Below are 21,043 nucleotides of genomic sequence, written 5' to 3'. Positions count from 1 at the left end.
GTCCTTACAGGGCATGTCTGAACAATGTTATATCATGAAGAAAATTTTAAAAAATCTATACACATTCACACAAATACACATACAGTGACATTTTATACCTTCTCGTTTATACCTTACTGTATATACTATAGTCAAAGTCAGGCATCCCCCCCTCTGCCCCCTTCTGGCTGCCTGTGCCTCAATTTTATCCCACAGAGGCAGAGGGAGGTTTGGAGTCTTCTCACATGAGTGCTGAGTATTTGCATATGAGAGCATGAGGGTGGGAATGGATGTTTGCATCTGTGTGTGCCTGTATGTCTGTGTCTATATGTCAGGTCGGGTATCAGACGCCACCTCTCTAGGGTCATCTCAGGTCCTCCAAGGTATGGAGGTTATATTCATATGGTATGGTTATATTCACATTATCATGATGATGTTGTTTATTATATTGCTCTCTTTTTTTTTTTGCTTGTTTTCTCTTTTTTCTTTCTCAACAGGCGATCCAGGTGATTGATATATGTATTTTTTGTCTGCTTATTTTGTTGGTTTTTGCCCTTTATCACCATCCCTCTTCTCCGCTGTTTTTTCCCCCTCTTTCTTTTCCCCAGTCAAGTCTGTCCCGTATTTAGGAAGTGAAAATAAAATAAAATAAACAATAAAAGGTGAATCAAATAGACCATTATGGCAAGGCTGGGATGGTCCATTTGGTAAAGTAAATCCATTGGGCATCTTTCTTTGCCTTTAGACAATAATTCTGATGGCAAAAGAGCCAAACTGGACAAACAAAAGAAAAAAAAAAAAAAAAAAAAAGATTGGCCTGAATTCAGTCAGTCACTCCTTGCCTGGGTTAAACATGAGAACTGTTTGGAATTAATCTACACACGTACATTCATTTTACTTAGATCGCTTTGGAAAACACTATCTAACGTCATTAAAGCACTGGTTAGCGTTAGGGATAAGTTTAGGGTTCGGGCTGGAATACATGGCTGGAACGTCTATTACAGCAGAGTGTCATTCTGCTGGATTTCATCCATAACCCAGCGTGTAGCATAAGAACGCAGAAGGTCATCTTTCACGTTCCTCAGGACTTGATAAATTGTCACTATATTACGCCTCGGGAGTGAGAACAGGCTGAGTATGGGGTCAGCAATTTAGTAGAGTGGACCCAGGAGTTTTTTTCCTGCTTTTTAATATACTCTAGGTCTCCATTGTTGTTGTCTTGCTTAGGCTTGTTAAATTGTATTTTAGCCTGATTAAATGTTTTAACACAGAAGTGTTTTGTGTATTTAACTGAGTTGCCCTCTCTGGGCACTCCTCCCTGTAACTTGCCTCCCAACAGTGCCTGCCTGTGGTGGTATAGGTGTTGGTCTATTTTCTTCCAGTTTTCTGGTGTTGACTCCACTAGCAACGTCCAGATGAACAGAATCAACTTATGGAGACACATATATAAATCTATGGGCTTGCAGGATAAATGGGTAATGCAAACTTGTATAACAAATCTTAGCACTTTTTTCCCCAGGTTTGCTGAATGTGTGATGAGTTTTTAAAAAGTTGGTAATTGAACTAACACATGTATAAAAGAGTAGACAAATATTAATATATGTATCTGGTAAATATGTATATACACCTCAAAACAAAAGACATAACACAGAGATATGCTTGCTTGACGCTTTAATGTTAAAGAAAGAACAGAACAGTTTTCTTTGCAGAAGAAAAATGTAAAATCAATCCTTTCGTAACAAGTCTGCTCCCACTAAAGTCACAAGGCCTTAATGACAGCCCAACTTGAGTTGATTGTTGATTTTCTTTGGGTGCTGTAGAGAGGAAAAATATAATGCTGCAAAATAAAATAAAGTAAGAGCTAGCAAAACACAAACACCATCATACATCAGTGTCAGTCCAAGAAACATTAGACTTTCTTGGCGCAGACAGATGGCAAATGAGCATCACACCACAGATCATCCCAGCACTTGGAACCTGAAAGGTTCACAAGTAGAAGTCAGTAAAATGTTAAAAAAGTCAAAAACCTAAACTCTAGTTAATTAGCCTTTATGGCTTCTATCTTAGATCACATAAACCTTTCAAACACATTGAGCAATCATGTTAATTATTGTTTTCTAAATTACCTCCATAATTCATCTCAATACAGTGCTGATTGCGATCATTATTGGGCTCTCCTGGGCACCAGAGTGAATAGTGAAAACTGGTGCCATCACTCCACAACCAAATACCCTCCTAGAAGACAGAAATTGAACACATTAGTTCAGGGCGGCGAAAATGTTAAGCATAGCCACAGTTCTAGCAGATCATCTGACTTTGAGCACGCAACCTTCTATGTAAAAACTGGAAATTCTCACACTGGGCATGCTCTTTAAGCTCCTTTAGCCTAATGGTAGTTTCACTATTGTCTACAACCCATATTTAAATCCAATTAAACCCCAGGTCTGCCGTTCATATAATTTTGACATAGTGTATAGGTTATCATTTATGCCTGTTGTGTTTTGTCTTCTAGCTCCTTCCCCTGACTTAGGCTTCCAACATGTGCACAGAAAAGACCAGGTACCTTCATAGCCATGCCATACCATTGGATATAAATCACTGCAGGTGGAAATTTAAAAATAATTTTGACTACAGTGGTTCTGACTGAATTTATTAGACACCTAACAAATACTGTCTAATAATAAACAAAATACCTGGGGTGCATCAGTTCCTCCAATCCAAGTTTGGGGGTAGCCATGATGGGCAGTCAGTCCCTGAATTATCTGGTACTCACTGCTGCTGCGCACTGATGCAAGGTTTGCCCCCATGGACAAGCAGTTTCTCTTCAGTGGAGAGTGACAGAGAGCAGAAATTTTTAATGTAATTAGTAACAGTTAAAAGTGGTTTAATCAGAAAAGAAAAAGAAACTCACCTCAGCTCTTGCCCAACTCATGGTTGTTGGAACGTAGTAGAAGCAGCGATCACTGTGGCGAGTCCAACCATAAGGACAACCATTGGACCTCTTGACCAGGTGACTGTTGGCTGGGAGCAAATGAATAGTTGTACATGTATCTCTGGTTGACAGATTTTGTATTTTTTAATCATGATATAAACAATCACTGACAAGTCATGCAAGTAGACAGTGAAATATTTGTTAAGTGATTCACATACACACGTTCCATGTATGCCTTGCCTGCTAGCATCTTGCTATATATATATATATATATATATATATATATATATATATATATATATATATATATAAAAATGGTAAATGACCCGTATTTGTATAACGCTTTACTAGTCCCTAAGGACCCCAAAGCGCTTTACACAACCAGTCATCCACACATTCACACACACATTGGTGATGGCAAGCTACATTGTAGCCACAGCCACCCTGGGGCGCACTGACAGAGGCGATATATATGCATATATACATAAATATATACACATATACATATTCATGTGTGTGTGTGTGTTACCCTAAAAAAGTTTACAAAGTGCTTTAACAAACAACCAAAAGCAGAAAGGAATGTGAAATAAAACAGGAAGTCAAACAGTGGTTAAACAAAGGTGGGTAGCAAGAAAGGAAAAAAAATTCAAAACACAAACTGTCAATAATAACTGTAAAATCAGTCAGAAACAAGTCATAGATAGATAGATAGATAGATAGATAGATAGATAGATAGATAGATAGATAGATAGATAGATAGATAGATAGATAGATAGATAGATAGATAGATAGATAGATAGATAGATAGATAGATAGATAGATAGATAGATAGATAGATAGATAGATAGATAGATAGATAGATAGATAGATAGATAGATAGATAGATAGATAGATAGATAGATAGATAGATAGATAGATAGATAGATAGATAGATAGATAGATAGATAGATAGATAGATAGATAGATAGATAGATAGATAGATAGATAGATAGATAGATAGATAGATAGATAGATAGATAGATAGATAGATAGATAGATAGATAGATAGATAGATAGATAGATAGATAGATAGATAGATAGATAGATAGATAGATAGATAGATAGATAGATAGATAGATAGATAGATAGATAGATAGATAGATAGATAGATAGATAGATAGATAGATAGATAGATAGATAGATAGATAGATAGATAGATAGATAGATAGATAGATAGATAGATAGATAGATAGATAGATAGATAGATAGATAGATAGATAGATAGATAGATAGATAGATAGATAGATAGATAGATAGATAGATAGATAGATAGATAGATAGATAGATAGATAGATAGATAGATAGATAGATAGATAGATAGATAGATAGATAGATAGATAGATAGATAGATAGATAGATAGATAGATAGATAGATAGATAGATAGATAGATAGATAGATAGATAGATAGATAGATAGATAGATAGATAGATAGATAGATAGATAGATAGATAGATAGATAGATAGATAGATAGATAGATAGATAGATAGATAGATAGATAGATAGATAGATAGATAGATAGATAGATAGATAGATAGATAGATAGATAGATAGATAGATAGATAGATAGATAGATAGATAGATAGATAGATAGATAGATAGATAGATAGATAGATAGATAGATAGATAGATAGATAGATAGATAGATAGATAGATAGATAGATAGATAGATAGATAGATAGATAGATAGATAGATAGATAGATAGATAGATAGATAGATAGATAGATAGATAGATAGATAGATAGATAGATAGATAGATAGATAGATAGATAGATAGATAGATAGATAGATAGATAGATAGATAGATAGATAGATAGATAGATAGATAGATAGATAGATAGATAGATAGATAGATAGATAGATAGATAGATAGATAGATAGATAGATAGATAGATAGATAGATAGATAGATAGATAGATAGATAGATAGATAGATAGATAGATAGATAGATAGATAGATAGATAGATAGATAGATAGATAGATAGATAGATAGATAGATAGATAGATAGATAGATAGATAGATAGATAGATAGATAGATAGATAGATAGATAGATAGATAGATAGATAGATAGATAGATAGATAGATAGATAGATAGATAGATAGATAGATAGATAGATAGATAGATAGATAGATAGATAGATAGATAGATAGATAGATAGATAGATAGATAGATAGATAGATAGATAGATAGATAGATAGATAGATAGATAGATAGATAGATAGATAGATAGATAGATAGATAGATAGATAGATAGATAGATAGATAGATAGATAGATAGATAGATAGATAGATAGATAGATAGATAGATAGATAGATAGATAGATAGATAGATAGATAGATAGATAGATAGATAGATAGATAGATAGATAGATAGATAGATAGATAGATAGATAGATAGATAGATAGATAGATAGATAGATAGATAGATAGATAGATAGATAGATAGATAGATAGATAGATAGATAGATAGATAGATAGATAGATAGATAGATAGATAGATAGATAGATAGATAGATAGATAGATAATGCTGCAATACTCACCAACAGCCATGGTTAGAGCCATCATTGCACAAAGAAGTGCAGCCACAGTCAGCAGCTTCATGGTAATGTTAGTATCTCTGTTGAAAAAGAAAATCTAAAATGTCTAGCAGTTCATTAAAGAAAGGACACAAGATAATCTGGGAGTCTGTCACAAACCTTTTGAAGAATATTGTGAAGAGAAAATTATTTAGAAGATAAAGAAACTCACAACTCAGATATCTATTTTTTACATGTGCATGGGCAGTCAACAGTCCGATCTGCTTTGCACTGACGTGCACAACAGATGAGACACAGAAAAACCGCCCAGGGCATCCAGAACGTCCTTTATTTATACTTAAAGCAAGTCTCCACAAAAATAGGAGTGGCATGTATGGAACTGATAATTTTCCTTAAAAGGAGAAAGAGACCGTTAGCTTGCCTGTTGACAAAGGAGGTAGTATGTATAGAAATGCAGACATTCCATAAAAGGAGAGAAAGAGAGAGAGAACACCAGCTTGTCTGTAAGAATAAGAGGAAGTGTCGTATGTCACCGCATTCCTCTACACATATGGCTTCAATCTCTCTTCCTGTGTTGGCTCCAATTCACAACCTCTTCTTCCTTTAAATGAAGCTACAACTAAGCATTAATCACAACATTTATAATCTTTCATCAAATATCTTCTCCTATTTCTTTTCAGTATCAGCTGGTAGCTTCAACTGTCCAGTGTGGAGGTGCTGAACTTCTCTAAGACCAGCGTTTTAATACCGTTTATATTTACATATTTGCATAACCAGGAACTAACACTGAAAAAACTGACACGTACATAATTTGCTAAACATTCATCACACTTCTTTCTTTCCCAACCAAAACCAAAATAATAACTACTGACTTAAAATCACATATTCACTGAAGCTCAACAAAGATATAAAACTACAGGACAATTGACAAAGCTTGTGTGTTAAGTGAGAAACTGTGCTCAGGAAGATTAATATACATTGAAACTAGTGTTACTGTCAGTGTTTAGCATTCTAATATTATATAATAAAATATTACTCGTGGTTAAAAAAAGCCAAGAAAGTGTTGCCACCACTTGACACCACCGTTACTCTTTATCCCACATAGCAAAAGTGGTATGGCCGGGATCTGGCCGACACAATGTGCTTACACATGGCCCACATACCACAAAGAATGACGGCTCTTTGGTGGCCCAGATCTGGTTTGCTAGAGGTTTCAGCCTAATGTGTACTTTAATCAAGTCATGTAATAACAACATGTCCCGGAACATAATAGTGCAAAAGTAACATGACGAAACTCTGTTCAGACGGTGAATGGACTGATTCTTACATATCACTTTTCTACTCTCCCGGATTACTCAAAGTGCTCTTTACAACATGGCACATTCACCCAATCACAGACTTTCTTTAAGCTGACTGCTTCCTAACTACATTCATATGCATTCACACTCCTGACATGCAGACTGGAGGAGCCAAGGATTGAACCACTAACCTTTTGATCAGTAGGTGACCTGCTCTACCTCCTGAGCTACAGTCACTCGGTGGGAAACATGAGTAAACCCTCACTAGGGTTTGGATAAAGTGTACACTCACAAACCTGTCAAGCCTGCATTTGAAACATTGGCTACTATAGTATACTATAGTATTGCAACATGGCATTTTGGTCTTCTAACTAAAATAGGAAAATGGGAACATAAATAGTGTCATCATTGCCAGACCTGGCCCACACCTGGTTGACATACACCCTGCCATGACACCAGTCAATCAGAAGTGCCAGCTTGACACCAGATCCGGGCCAGACCTGTCTGCTATGTGGGTATGCCTCTGATTGTCATGAAAGAAAGAAATGAAACTACTACATTCACTGCAATATGGGAGTTTTTACAGAAGCCTTTTCTCGAAAAACCAAGGAAGACAGAGGTCATGGCCAGAAAGATGTCTGTTGCTCCTTATGTGTAAATGAACTTTCACAATATCATGGATCCTGCTGTTGTATATTACTGCTAGTAGTTAATAAATATAGGATTGTATGTATCATTTGCTTTATTGTGTGAAATAGCTACAACAGTTTAATGTATGCAGTTCAAAGTATACAAAAAGCATCACAGTAAGACAAGATTTGGATAAGATTTGAGTATTTATAAGTAAATAGTAATCTTATAGATTTCATTTTGCTTTACTAGATCTAAAGAATTAGTCAAAGCAAGGGATGACTGAAATATTAGCAGTAGTGTTGGTAGAAACCTACAAAATAGTAAAACAAGCTGGCCTCACAGGTTCATCCAATATTCAAGCTTCTGGGACAACTACAATACATAAATACAGCAACCACTTATACAACAAACGCCTCTCTCATAGAACTATCACACTCAAGATATAGAGGTCACAAAAACAGATGTATCAAGTATGTTACATTATGAGGGGTTAATATGTCAAATGTTTGAAACGGGGTAATACATTCATTTAAGAGATGCATTAGCACATTTTGAATTTGATTCCAACAACATGTCTCATAAACGTTTAGACAGTGCCACGTTTACCACTCTAGCCTTCTTTTAACAACAGTCCATAAACCTCTGAAAGCTTGGAGAGTGTGAGAGGGAGAGACAGAAAGAGAATTTCTGATAATGATCAAGCATTTACCAAAGCAGTTGTGGTTAAAAATGCTCAGTCATAGATGAAGCCATAACGCTTGTGAAACTATGTCTGAACTTCATTTATGAAAGATGTTTTGAAATCGGCTTCTTCTTCAAGTTATAATCAAAACTGTTGGCTAATTGATGATAGCATCATATCTACCTTTATCCACCACTTACATGGCTGACAATGTATCCAACTATACAACAAGTTCATTTTGCAGGGATAAGGAAAACATGAAATCAAGCTTTGTCACAAATCCATCTAACTGGCAGACATGGAGAGTCTGTTAAAATGGGCCAGGAGATTGGGCATGGACAGGAGTACTGGCAGAGGCTAGAGCTATGCATGCATGCATACATGCATACATGCATGCATACATGCATACATGCATGCATACATGCATACATGCATACATGCATACATGCATACATGCATACATGCATACATGCATACATGCATACATGCATACATGCATACATGCATACATGCATGCATGCATACATACATACATGCATGCATACATACATGCATGCATACATACATGCATGCATGCATACATACATGCATGCATGCATACATACATGCATGCATACATACATACATGCATACATATAGAAACCATCTAATGGATCACATTATTCTCGATACAGCCTCTGCCATCACATTTGATCAATCCCTTTGGGCTCCTTTGATCGGCTTCATCACCTAGTGGGGGTGGGGGGGTCATGGTTTGGTCCTGCCTTCGCTATTGTGGTTGATATGGGGGTAGGGACGGCCTTAGGGCGTCTGGGGAGTCCCTAGGGACGTTTCCCTAGCGGGACTAACCTGGGGGATGTGGCCATGACCTGGTTAGGAGCTCTGGGGCTCTTGGATGGTTTTTTCCTTGTGGCTGCGTACAGCGGAGATGGGGGAGGGTCTGTGCTGGCGGACGTTGGTTACTGGCCTGGTAGCCTGGCTGCCCCTGGGAGGGTAGGGGACGGGCGTGGAGGCTTGGGTCCCGAAACAAAAACAACAAGGAGCACAAGAGACCAGAATAAACCAAAAACAGGCCAACACAAAACAAGACCATTCACGAGTCCACAGTAAAGTCCGGGGGCCGACAACACAAGAGCCGAAACAGTTCAGGGGGCCGACCCTGCACACAGCAACGGCGGCGACAGGCAAACAGTTCAGGAGGCCGACCGTGCACACGGCAACGGCGGCGACGGGCAAACAGTTCAGGAGGCCAACCGTGCACACGGCAACGGCGGCGACGGGCAAACAGTTCAGGAGGCCGACTGTGCACACGGCAACGGTGGCGACGGGCAAACAGTTCCGGAGGCCGACCGTGCGTGCAGCAACGGCGGCGAGGAAGCAGGTCCGGGGGCCGACCGTGCGGACAGCAACGGCGGCGCGAATGCAGTTCTGGAGGCCGACCGTGCACACGGCAACGGCGGGCAAACAGTTCCGGAGGCCGACCACGTGGAAGGCAGTGGCGGCCACCGAGCAGGTCCGGAGGACGGCCGCGATGCCAGCGGCGGCGACGAACACCTTCCGGAGGCAGTCCCCGAAGGCCATGACGCCATCTTAGAGGCCCGGAAAACGGCCGGCAGAGGCGAGGCGGAACGGGTCGAGCTGGCACCGACGGCGGCGTGGCAACCACAGGACCAGACGAGGCAGGACCAGACGAGGACGAAGCAGTGGCTGGACCAGACGAGGACGAAGCAGTGGCTGGACCAGACGAAGATGATGAAGACACGGAGACTGGACCAGGCGAAGATGATGAAGACACGGAGACTGGACCAGGCGAAGATGATGAAGACACGGAGGCTGGACCAGGCGAAGATGATGAAGACACGGAGGCTGGACCAGGCGAAGATGATGAAGACACGGAGGCTGGACCAGGCGAAGATGATGAAGACGGCAGCGGGACGGCTGCGGAACCTGACGGCGGTGATGCTGCAGGAGGTGATGTGGAGATGTGCTGGCTGGGTCCTCCAGGACCACCAGCAGATGTGAGGATGTGCTGGGTGGGCTCCACGGGCCCTCCAGCAGACGTGGCTTGAGGCTGGACGGGCTCCTCGGGCCCTCCAGCAGACGTGGCTTGAGGCTGGACGGGCTCCTCGGGCCCTCCAGTGAAAGCAGTCTCTGAAGCAGCAGGTACGGAGACCTCTGCCAGTGTGGACACTGGCTGGGACTGAGCAGCACCGTGGCTAGACTCAGGCAGCAACAGTGGGATACAGTCCTCAGAGGGCTGGAAGTGTTCCCCAATACACTCAGCAGAGGACTGAGGCGGACGGGTGAACTCACTTGAGCTCTCAGGGGGTGCTGAGAGCCGAGACTGTTCAGGTGAGTTCTCCGGTGAGGCTGCTGGTGCTGGTGTCTTGACCTCTAGGGGTCCAGAGTTGGCTGGTGACTGACACCCAGCCTCTGGGGAGGCCCTAGAGGGAGCAACTGTCTCTGAGATGGCCAGCTTAAATGAACCAGCAAAAGTTTGTGTGGAGTGTGTTCCCTGCTTGTAATGAGGCTGTGAGGATAAAGGCTGGGTAAATGAGTGGGCAGGCTGCTGAACTGGTGGTAACTGAGCTACAGGTAGCGAAGTAGTAACAGGTGGTGGAGTGGCTGGCTGAACTGATAGCGGCGTTACAGGCCTGGCATTTGACTGGGATGGAATTGAGGAAGGGACAATGGAACGGACACGGTCATAAACATGGAACGCGGGTTCAGAACAGGCAGTCTTAGATGCTATGGGCATGGATGAAAAATCATTGTTATCCTCAGTTGAAACACGAAAAAATGCCCCAGAAACAACAGTCACAGAAGCAACAGAGTCAACAAAAGTGTCCCTTTCACTCACCACAGCCGGCCGATTTGACATCCTGAAGTCCGGCTGCGGGGCGCCGCGCCGGTGACGCGAACGTCGCTTCCTCCCTGCCGACTGCTCCGGCGGGCCGGGCAAAACCTCCGGCGGGCCGGGCAAAACCTTCACCGGCGGGCTGGGTTGGGAAGCGGTAGCGGCAGCGCCTGGAGGGTGGAGGTGAAGTTCGTGGAGAATGAAGTTTTGTACCAGAGGATGCAGTGAGTCCAATAGCCAGGGATAATCCGTGATAAGCTGTTGCAGCCTGACTTCCAGAACGTAGAGAAACGCTTCTCCCTCATGCTTGAGCCACAGGTTGATTAGTTTTGACACAGAGTCCGTTATGAGCTTTCGAAGCTCTGTGGGTGGGGTGAATGCCGCTGGATCCATATCAGGCTGGTCCGTACTGTCACGGCGAGTGAGATGAGCCGTGTGGAAAATAAAGGAGGATCCAAACGCAGGCACTTGTATGGGTGTGAGGGTGGTTTATTAAACACAAAAAGGAAATGGACAAACGGCGAACGGAGCAATGACTAAACTAAACTGGGAACAAACTAACTATAGAACACGAACCTGGACATGAATGAGAGCGGGCGGAAACAGATGATGGTAGACTGCAGGGAAACACACAGATGAAGCAGGGTGGAAACACAGACGGACCAGCAACTACAATGACAGCAGACATGACTTAAATACACAGAGAATCACAGGGGAATTACACACAGGTGGTGGACACAGCTGGGAATAATCAACAAGACGAGACAAAGGTAAAACTGAACACACTCACATGAGACGCAGACCATCACAATAAAACAGGAACAAGCAACCATCACACTAAGACACAAACTCGACATAGAGAGACAGACAGAAAATGGCACATGGAGCTAGACAAATACTAAGCAGACACAACTGAAGAACAAATCCTAAACACCACAGAAACATGAAACTCAAATAATAAACATCATCATAATCAACACTACAAGAGAACAAGAAAACAATCCCTGATGCAAACTAAAACCAAAACATAATAAAACTCAAACTACTGGGTCCGACGGACCCAGAACCGTGACACTCACTACAGGAGCTCACTCTGCAGGTGGGGGGAGAGATATAGGAGAGGTGGAGAATGAAGTCAACCTGGGTGTCTATTGTCTTGTGTAGTTTGGGAGATGATTGGATGATGGGGTGGGTGCAGTTTTCTCTGGGGCGGAGTCGGGTGGGCTGCCCCGGACTCTGTGGGGCTGGGTGGTGCTGCTGCTTCAGGCCTCTGGCCTCTGGGCCTGAAGCTCGGTCCTCTCTGGCACAGCTGGCTGCCGGCAGAGCCCGCGGGCACGCCACTGCAACCCCCTCCGGCCTCTGCTCCGTAGCTGCGGGGTGTCCTCGCCTTTGGGGCTCTACTCAGCTCTTCCCAGGAGGGTGGCACGGTTCCACCCCTTTGGTGGTCCTCCTCGGGTCCTTGTACTCTGGGGCCTCTGGATATCTGGGGCCTGGATCTCCTCCATACCTGCTTCATACCCTGGTGGACGGGGCTATGGCCCCCCCACACTCCCTAGCAGATCGTTACATGGAGAAACCTTTGGAATGCAAGCATGCTGATCCACACAGGTATGCACACAGGTGTACACACGGGTGTTCACAGACGCGGACTACAGCTTTCTTGGCTGCTGCCTCAAAGCACATTGTGCGCTGTCTATCTTGCGTGCTGCACAATATCGTTTATTATTTAGTATCTACTGTTATCTACTGCTAGCTAGTTTATTGTGATGGTGCTGTTTTTTTTATTTATTATGTTGCTCTTTGTTGTTTGCTTTCTCTTCTGTTGTTTTTTCTCCATACAGGTGATCCAGGTGTTTTGTTTTTCCTTTCTTCCCCCCCCCCCCTTTCTCTTCTCCCCTTTGGTTTTCTTTCTCTCCCTCTCTTTCTTTCATTCTTTCTCCCTGTCCTATCCCCCAGTCATGTCTGTCTGTTTGTAGCAACTGAAAATAAAATAAATTTATAATTATAATAAAGGTCAATCAAATGGACCAATATGGCAAGGCCATGATGATCCACTTGGTAAAATAAATCCGCTTGGCATCTTTCTTGGCCTTAAGACAACAATTCTGATGGCTAAAGATCCAAACGGGACACACAAAAAACAAAAAAACAACAAAAAAACAACAACAATCACCTCAAGGTACTTTACATTATACAGTAAAGACCCTCCAGTGCAATACAATTTCATAACAGTAGTTCAACATTTTAAAAGTTGCTTCAACATATACATCATACTATTTTTGTTACTTGTTGGGGTTTTTTTGTGGAAAAAATCTGATAATAATGACTAGTCATTTGCTGACACATTTACGATTACAAATGCTGAGTTTGAGATCAAACCATAATTCTTGAGAAATAATGTCTGAACCTCAGTTTTAAAATATGCTTTGAATGCTGCTGCTTCTTCAAACTGTAACCAAGAGTCTTGGCTAATTGATGATAAAAATAAAAATAAAAAATAAAATAAAAACAGACCTACTAAGCAGCAGACATTCATTTTTGAAATGGTCAAACAACCTGAAGTCCATTATTCTACAGTGAGAAGGATTGCTCATAATTGGAACACACTTAACATGCCAATCTTCCTAGGCGTGCAAATCCCAGAAAATCTCTCCCCAAGGTCAAAATGTGCATTGCTCAGAGAAACTAAACAAAAAACAAAAAAAGAAAAAGCCACACACAAAGGAAAAAGCTGCATCCAAGCCTTGCATCCCCAAATGCAAAACAAAGAGTCAGATGCATTGATGTAAAGCACACCGCCACCGGACTCTAGAGCAGTGGAGATGTGTTCTCTAGAATGACAAATCATGCTTCTCAGTCTGGCAATTGGATAGACGAATCCGGGTTTGGAAGTTGCCAGGAGAACAGTACTGTTAGCAGTAGAAAATGAGCAGAGAAAAAAAGAAGGAAAATTTAAAAAAAAAAAAAAAAGCTCTATTTTCCAATATTGTCGAGGGTGACTGTGGCAGGGGTGTGGTCTCTGGCCTGCTGCAGTGGAGGGGGAGGAACTAGAGTGACAAAGAGACAGTTGTGGAGGGGAGCGTGTAGTGCAGGAAGCCATGGAGAGAGCTGACTTCTGGCTACAAAGATTGTGCGAAACCAGAAAAGATTGCTTGCAATCAAATAAAGTGTCAACCACATCTCACCCTGTGTGGGTCCATTCATTTCACAGGTACTTTGCTTCTAAACAGAAAAAAGAGTACCTTCAGAGGTTCAAGTAGAAATCAGCAGTCCTAAAATTGTTCGTGGTGGCTCAGCTTGGGAAAAAGAATCACAATTTCTATAAGGAGCTGCAGTATATTTTCTTTTGTGTGTACAGGCTATGATCAGCTGATCTGGATACTGCGGCTATGAGATTTATTGCTCTATGTGGATTTACACAACTGAATTCAACAAGATGTAAACAGATGTTTCATGGGTTATCCTGTTCAATCCTCTACCCTGACATGATACTATTTATGTTGTCTTCATAATAAACACTATGAAAGTGGAATTCAGTGAATGAATCTAAGCGTCATCAGCTTAACTTTGAATTCTTTTCATCTACATTTGATGTAACCTAACTCTGTTTACACATTTCTAACCAGATACAAATTTATGTACTTAGGCTTAGATTAAGTGTCATGATATTATTCTTGGACATCACTAGAGCATATTGTATGTATTGCATGGTGGCACTGAGATATGCAATGACACACATAATTAGATTTCAGATTAACTTTATAATTCCCAAAAAGGGGCATGTTGTTTGCAGCAACCCACACAACCAACTCCGACAGTCAAACTTCCACAATCTGTCATGGTCCTGGGTCCTTTTGACCCAGCGATTTGTGTTTTCTATTAGTGTGATTGTTGGTTCTGTTCTTCCTCTGTTTAGTGTTTACTCTGTTCTGCCCGTGTGTTCCTGTATCTAGTCTGCATTTCTTAGTCTGTGTCCTTGCATGTGTAAGTTCCTGTTTTATTGTGAAGGTCTGCATCTTATGTGAGTGTTTTCAGTTCGCCTCCCTAGTCTCGTCACGTCAATCACTCCCAGCTGTGTCCCCCACCTGTGTGTAATCTCCCTGTGTTCTCTGAGTGTTTTTAAGTCGTGTCTTCTGTCTTAGTCGTTGCTGGTTCATCTGTGTTGCTCCCTTCCATGTTCTCGTGTAGTCTCCCTGCATCCCCGTTTCTCGACTCAAGGTTTCAGGTTTGTTTTTGCGTAGCTTTTCCCAGTTTAGTTTATTCTTAGGTTTTGGTTTTCTTCCTCCTCGTCCCTGTTTGTAACCCTTTTGTTAATAAAGCTCGCTCACAACTTAAGCAGTCTGAATCTTGGGTCCGTTTATATTCTCACACGGCCTGCCTCGGCACCCCGTGACACAACCACTAATCACAAACACTTTTACATGTCAAGGCAGAGATCTACAAACAATGAGTTAAAAAAAAATAAGGAAATAAATAAATACATTAAAAGTAAAATAAAAATTAGAATAACAGGAGAATTGTCTAAAAATGAACAACCTCTGAAAGATTCATCTATGTGACCTGTGTCAACGTTAAGTGATCTAATAGCTGAGAGAATGAAGAATTTCACGTATCTGTTTGTTCTACAATGTTCTGAGGTTAAGTTAAAGGCAACATGAGAGCAGGATGGATAATAATGTTTTTTTGTCTTCTTTATCACCTGGCTTTCCCAGGATGAACACAAATCTTTCTGCTTGACCCCTGTGATTTTGGAGCAGGTGTTAACAATACTGCTAAGGGAGTTTCTATCCTTAATAGATAAAACACTAAAAGAGCAGATAAATGAAAATGTTAAAAGACTTTCAATGAATGAATAATAAAAATTACATAACATTTTCTTATTAACATTAACCTCGCAGGACCTGCCGTCCACATATGTGGACATCACATTTTCGGTTGTCTAGATCACGATACTAAATTTTACACACATTTCCCCCACGGAGGAAAAAGAGTTTGAGGTAGCATTTTTGGAATGAAATGTTTCATGTTTCATGTGCTGTTCATAAATCTTTTACTTTGTTACAGACTTAGTCTTCCTGTAACTGTTAGCAGCACTTCAGATAAGCCATATTTCTCAAAGGGGCACAATTGTTGTTTCTCATTTTGTTTTAGTACTCAGGAAAAAGGCTGCTGTGTTCAGACCCCAAATAAAGAGTTTTGCACATTATTGCTGAATTGTGAACAGTACAGTGTTCTATTGAAATTTTAAGCGAATGTCCTCATATGTGGAAATCATTTTTCTCAGAAACTGCATCAGATAAAAAGATCATTCTTTGTTTTTAAATTCATCAGGTCCCAATCAGCCCAAATAGCAAAGAGAAATTAAAAATGCCATGAAAGAGTTTGGGTCTTCGGACGTTAAAAGACTTGACTCCTTAACAACTATATTCTCTGTTGATCCCATTTTATGCTTGGCCACCATGTCGACTTAGAGAGAGAGATCAGGCATTCACTAAAGCAGTAATTTAACATGTAACATGTTGTAGTGTAACAAAAGGCCACAAAACATTTCTAGAAATTAAAGAACCAATAAGCATCTTATAAATGTTTCTCTCCGCATCTGAGCCACAGATAAGTTCTCCTTTTTTTCTTTCTAGAAAACACAGGATATAATTGCAATACTATGTATATAATAATATATTATTACATTTTCTAGATTCAGTAATATTGATAATCATGCATATGAGAGTTCTGATTTCTGATCAGCATTTTTTTTACATACTGCAATGAAAGCTCCATTTCTTTTATTTTAAGATGAAAACCATTTAGCTACAAGCATGTACAGCCACTGCACCATGTAAAATCATTCACTGTTAAAGTTGCCAGTCTCTGCCCAAGATTTGAGCATCTGCATTTATAAAAACAACAGAAAGTTTTTCAAACCCAAATTTTTAAAAAGTGACCAGGAATGATTTCATTAATGTCAACAGAAAGAAGAGAGAAGGCACTAAAAAATAAAATACAGATTCCAGCAATGACACTAGGAAAATATCTCCAGGAAACTCCCTCTTCCAGTCAGCAGCATTATCATGTGTGTTAGTTTAGTTTCTCAAGTTCCACCAGGCTGAAAAGAGAGGCTTGTTTTGAAACATCTCTGGCTTGATTAATATTAAGGGTACCCAGCTTAACATTGCTCATATTTGAAGAACAGCTAATAAGAAGAAGAGATAAAAGTAACAGTAATAGAAATAAGGAGACGACCCAAAAAGCAGACTTACAGAGGCAAACAAACTCAGGAAGCAGCTTTACTGCCAAATAACAGATGTGCTGAAACTAACTAAAATGAGAATACACAATAAACTAAATGGTTCGGTAGGCAGGTAATTAGGCAGAACACACAATGAGAGATGAGGGAGGACACAAACAATAAATAAAATGGAAGGAGGACCAGGAGAGAAACACAGCTCGCACTCGACAGACGAGAAAGGGGAGAAGCAAAACATAACATGACGCACACCAACAGGAGACTAAAAAGTAAAACAGGAAGAAATGGCAACATACACACTGAGACGCAGAAAGATACACAGAGGCATGACTGCATACTTATGTTAGGGTACCTGGGTCGCTGACTCAGTGTTTTGTGTCTTTTGTTTTTCATTATGTTCTCTGTGTATTTTGTATTTCCTTGGTTAGTTCACTTATGCTCATGAGTTCATTCAGTATTTCTAGTTGTGATCTTAGTTTGGAGAAGAGACATAGGGGCAAACAAACAGGACACATACAAGACCAAAACTAGAACTGGTTCAAATCCATTCATCACTAATTTGATTCTTCACTTTCACGATGAGGCTTTAACCCTCTGATGCATGAATTATGAAAGCCTTGGTCAAGATTTTTTTCTTAAGTGCTTTTATTCTTCTCAGGACATGAAAAAAAATGTTCAACTCTTTTTTCCCCAAAAATATGTTTTTTTATAAAGTTATAAACTTGTCCACTCCAGTGGACTACATGCGCCTGAGCACTTAGCATGAAATACTGTGAATTTACTATAAAAATTAATTACCTTGTGTTCTATTGTAAATATACAAACACTTGTTTGCTTGTATCCTTTGAAAAACATCTCAGCAATTTTTTTGGAACTTTCAACTCATAAGGCCCCAATGTTTAGACGTAAATAACAAAACCAATCAACAGTCCTAGCTGTGAATCCTACACCTGAATATGGCCAACAAGAGAAACATTTTTGAGTCTACACAGTTCTATAACGATGCAGGACAGTATTACCAAGCCCTTAGTAGCATGCTGGAAGAAAACACAAACTGACATCTTAGTCTCTGCATCTCCAAACACTTCTGTGTTCATCACACCTAGGCTGTCCGTAGTTCCTATGTCTCTGTTCTGCTCTGGCAGCCACTCTCATCATCACTGGACTTATCACTGAACTCATCATCACTGCACTCATCAATGAAATCATCATCACTGGAGCTGGATGGAATTTCCTGGACTATTCTGTACGCTGCCTTATTCTTTGCTGCATTTGAAGTCTACAAAATATGATAAAATAATTATTATAGTAACTCAAACTACAGCTGATCTGCACAGAAATATACATTTTAAATGAGTAGCTTATAAATGTAACAATTATATGCTTACTTATAACCAAAACAGTCCCAAAAAACAGTGAGACAATTTATGACTTATGTTAAAAAAATATAGTGGGTAATGCATGATGTCCACTACAGTGGACACATGGTTAATCGTAGTTTTCTACATATTAGACATAACAATTTCTTATTCCAAACAGATAATATCCTTCCCTAGATGTTACTGCATATCATCATATTTTTTTTACCTGTTGGGCTCTTTTAGCATAGAAGGATTGACAGGATATGCCAGCAGTGGTCGGCAGGGGTGACAGTTTGTCTGCCATCTTTGATTCAGAGGAAATTTACTTGCAGTTGCACTAACTGAACACTGAATTGACCTCAATGGAGCATGGCAGCAGAGAGCACTCTAGAGGCTAATATGCAGTTCCACCATAGAAACCAATGCATTAAAGAGATATGTACGTTTTAGTAGCTGTCCACTCCAGTGACCACTATGCATCAGAGGGTTAACGTCTGAAAAGCTCCTGATCAGTAAAGTGTTCCAGTCCAAACTCTGCAGTGTTTTTAATATTATCTCTGACAGAATCTAAAATTAACTTTAAGTCAGGAAATAACTTTCACCATTCTGGATCCTGTTGTGTCTTGCAAAAACGTTCATGTTATTCCCACTATCGATTTTACTGTCTACCTCTGATTCATCACGTCTCTGTGACTGAGACCCTTTTCACTTTACTTTTTTGCTGTTTATTCTCAGTGTTCTACCTTTTTACAGAATATAGCAATAATTTAGAAAGTCTTCATACATCAGAGCACCCTCCCACCTCACTTGACAATCTGTAAACCCCTAAAGAACACAGAAAAGGCCCCACAAATACAAAAAAAGAGAAAAGTTTCAGACAATTTACCCATGATGCAGCTGAGTCTAAATACATCCTCACACATCTGCTAACAGACATGTACCTGGACATGCTCAGACTGGAATGTAACCAGTATCAGTGATTTAAACAACAGTCACATCTAGTGTTCAGATTCTGGTATTGCTTCGCAAAGCATGAGATACAATGAACCTGTCAGTTTCACCTCTCACATTTGGCTCTTTAAAGGGTCTATAACATTAATATAAAGAATAAAAAGCTGTTGCCCCACATGCATGAGGAATAGTTGACATTTGCAGATTAGGATAAAAGCACCCAAATAGCCTTTGTACAAAATGTGTTTAGAAATTAGTTACTAGATTCTAAAAAGACAAATTTCAAGCACTGGGAAGTGATAGGGTAGTTAATGATAATGTAACCTGGTGTTATTTATGACAGATAGCAAACTGAATCTGCTCACACTGAGTGTGGAGCTTTAATGGGCTGCTGGGGTCATTATCAGTGTTGGGAAGGTTACTTTTAAAATGTATTCCATTACAGAATACAGAATACATGCCCCAAAATGTATTCTGTAACGTATTCCGTTTCGTTACTCAATGACAGTAACGTATTCTGAATACTTTGGATTACTTAATATATTGTGGCGAGTTCAGACAAGGAGGAGACGGAGGTATCGTTTGGTCTTGCTTCCCGTGAGCTAGCCAGGGAGCACAGCCGTTTATTACATTTGCAGAAGAACACACTGCCGCTAGCTAACTGCTCAGCGCGGCAACCACAACACACATAGGGCGCCCTCTGACCCCGGAAGGACACACCGTCGCAGCGAGAGGGCGTCACCCGTCACCATGGTAACATACACAAAACATAACTGTACAAACAGAACCCCGAACAGCCCTGACCCGCTACAATATTATCATGCTTTTTACAACAACGTGAATGTACTATTGCTGTGTGATTTATTACTATTACTGAAGGTCCGCGACTCCGAACTGTAGTAAAGGGACCTCTGACTAATACGGCGGGGTCCCTGTCGGCTGGTAGCCGAAAAATAGCTCTACTTTGTTGTGTGGGTCAACTTTTCTTGCGAGAGACAGAGAGAGACGTTGAAAGACTGCTCCAACGGAACTTATTGTTTTCGGAGGAAAACACGAACACGGTGTACAGTCGAGTCTTAATAGCTTACTTACAACTGGGCTCGTCAGGCTCTCTTCTTGGCTGCAGTGGTTATTATTATATTTACATGCTTCCAGCTCCCGTTTTTCCTCGACGACAACTCGTACCTTTCCACTCCCCTTTTTCTCCCTCCTCGCGCTCACAGACACATAACGTGTATGGCAGTCCATTCTCCCTGCAACACGGACTACACTGCACATGAGGCTACATTCTTTAGAGCTATGCTTGTAGCATTCTGGCTGTTAGCTTAGCACAACAACAACAACAACGAAAAGGCACTCTCTCACCCAGGAAACACACAGTCGCAGAGAGAGAGAGCGTCGCCCTGTAACCATGGCAACCGTAACGCTGCCGCCTGGAACAAAAGAACGTAGCTGTCAAACAAAACCCAAACAGTCCTGACCCGCGACAATATGAAACAGGAAAGTACCGCAGTGTAATCCATTTA

The 21,043-nt window shown here is 40.7% G+C and overlaps 1 protein-coding gene across 3 annotated transcripts; it reads right to left on the bottom strand.

Moving 5' to 3' along the window:
* Positions 1 to 1,633: 1,633 nt before the first annotated feature.
* LOC147334695 (type-2 ice-structuring protein-like) lies at positions 1,634 to 20,727 on the bottom strand. 3 transcript variants are annotated; one of them, XM_086273844.1, is made up of 6 exons: positions 20,610 to 20,727; positions 5,495 to 5,571; positions 2,891 to 3,000; positions 2,673 to 2,801; positions 2,106 to 2,214; positions 1,634 to 1,956 (listed from the first exon to the last, which is right to left on the bottom strand). In XM_086273844.1, the coding sequence occupies exons 2-6, from the start codon at positions 5,553 to 5,555 to the stop codon at positions 1,889 to 1,891; spliced, it is 477 nt and encodes a 158-aa protein (XP_086129970.1). In that variant the 5' UTR covers positions 5,556 to 5,571; positions 20,610 to 20,727; the 3' UTR covers positions 1,634 to 1,888. The 3 variants fall into 3 exon arrangements, with proteins under 3 accessions (XP_086129970.1, XP_086129955.1, XP_086129964.1); XM_086273829.1 differs by lacking the exon at positions 20,610 to 20,727 and adding an exon at positions 5,651 to 5,862; XM_086273838.1 differs by lacking the exon at positions 20,610 to 20,727 and adding an exon at positions 5,703 to 5,814.
* Positions 20,728 to 21,043: the final 316 nt, after the last annotated feature.

Source organism: Aulonocara sp. 'chitande type north' Nkhata Bay, linkage group LG3 (assembly GCF_057382095.1).
Source record: "Aulonocara sp. 'chitande type north' Nkhata Bay isolate Kocher_YH1m ecotype deep benthic linkage group LG3, A_spYH_male_GT1.1, whole genome shotgun sequence".
NCBI lineage: Eukaryota > Metazoa > Chordata > Actinopteri > Cichliformes > Cichlidae > Aulonocara > Aulonocara sp. 'chitande type north' Nkhata Bay.
The sequence above is the reverse complement of the archived record's forward strand: the minus strand, read 5'-3'. Positions and strand labels throughout refer to the sequence as shown.

Coding starts and splice junctions, on each gene's coding strand:
- LOC147334695 (XM_086273829.1), bottom strand. CDS start 5,862: ATGCCACTCCTATTTTTGTGGAGACTTGCTTTAAGTATAAATAAAGGA. Junction 2,215..2,672: donor GAGGAACTGATGCACCCCAG/GTATTTTGTTTA, acceptor TCTGTCTTCTAG/GAGGGTATTTGGTTGTGGAG. Junction 1,957..2,105: donor TATTGAGATGAATTATGGAG/GTAATTTAGAAA, acceptor TGAACCTTTCAG/GTTCCAAGTGCTGGGATGAT.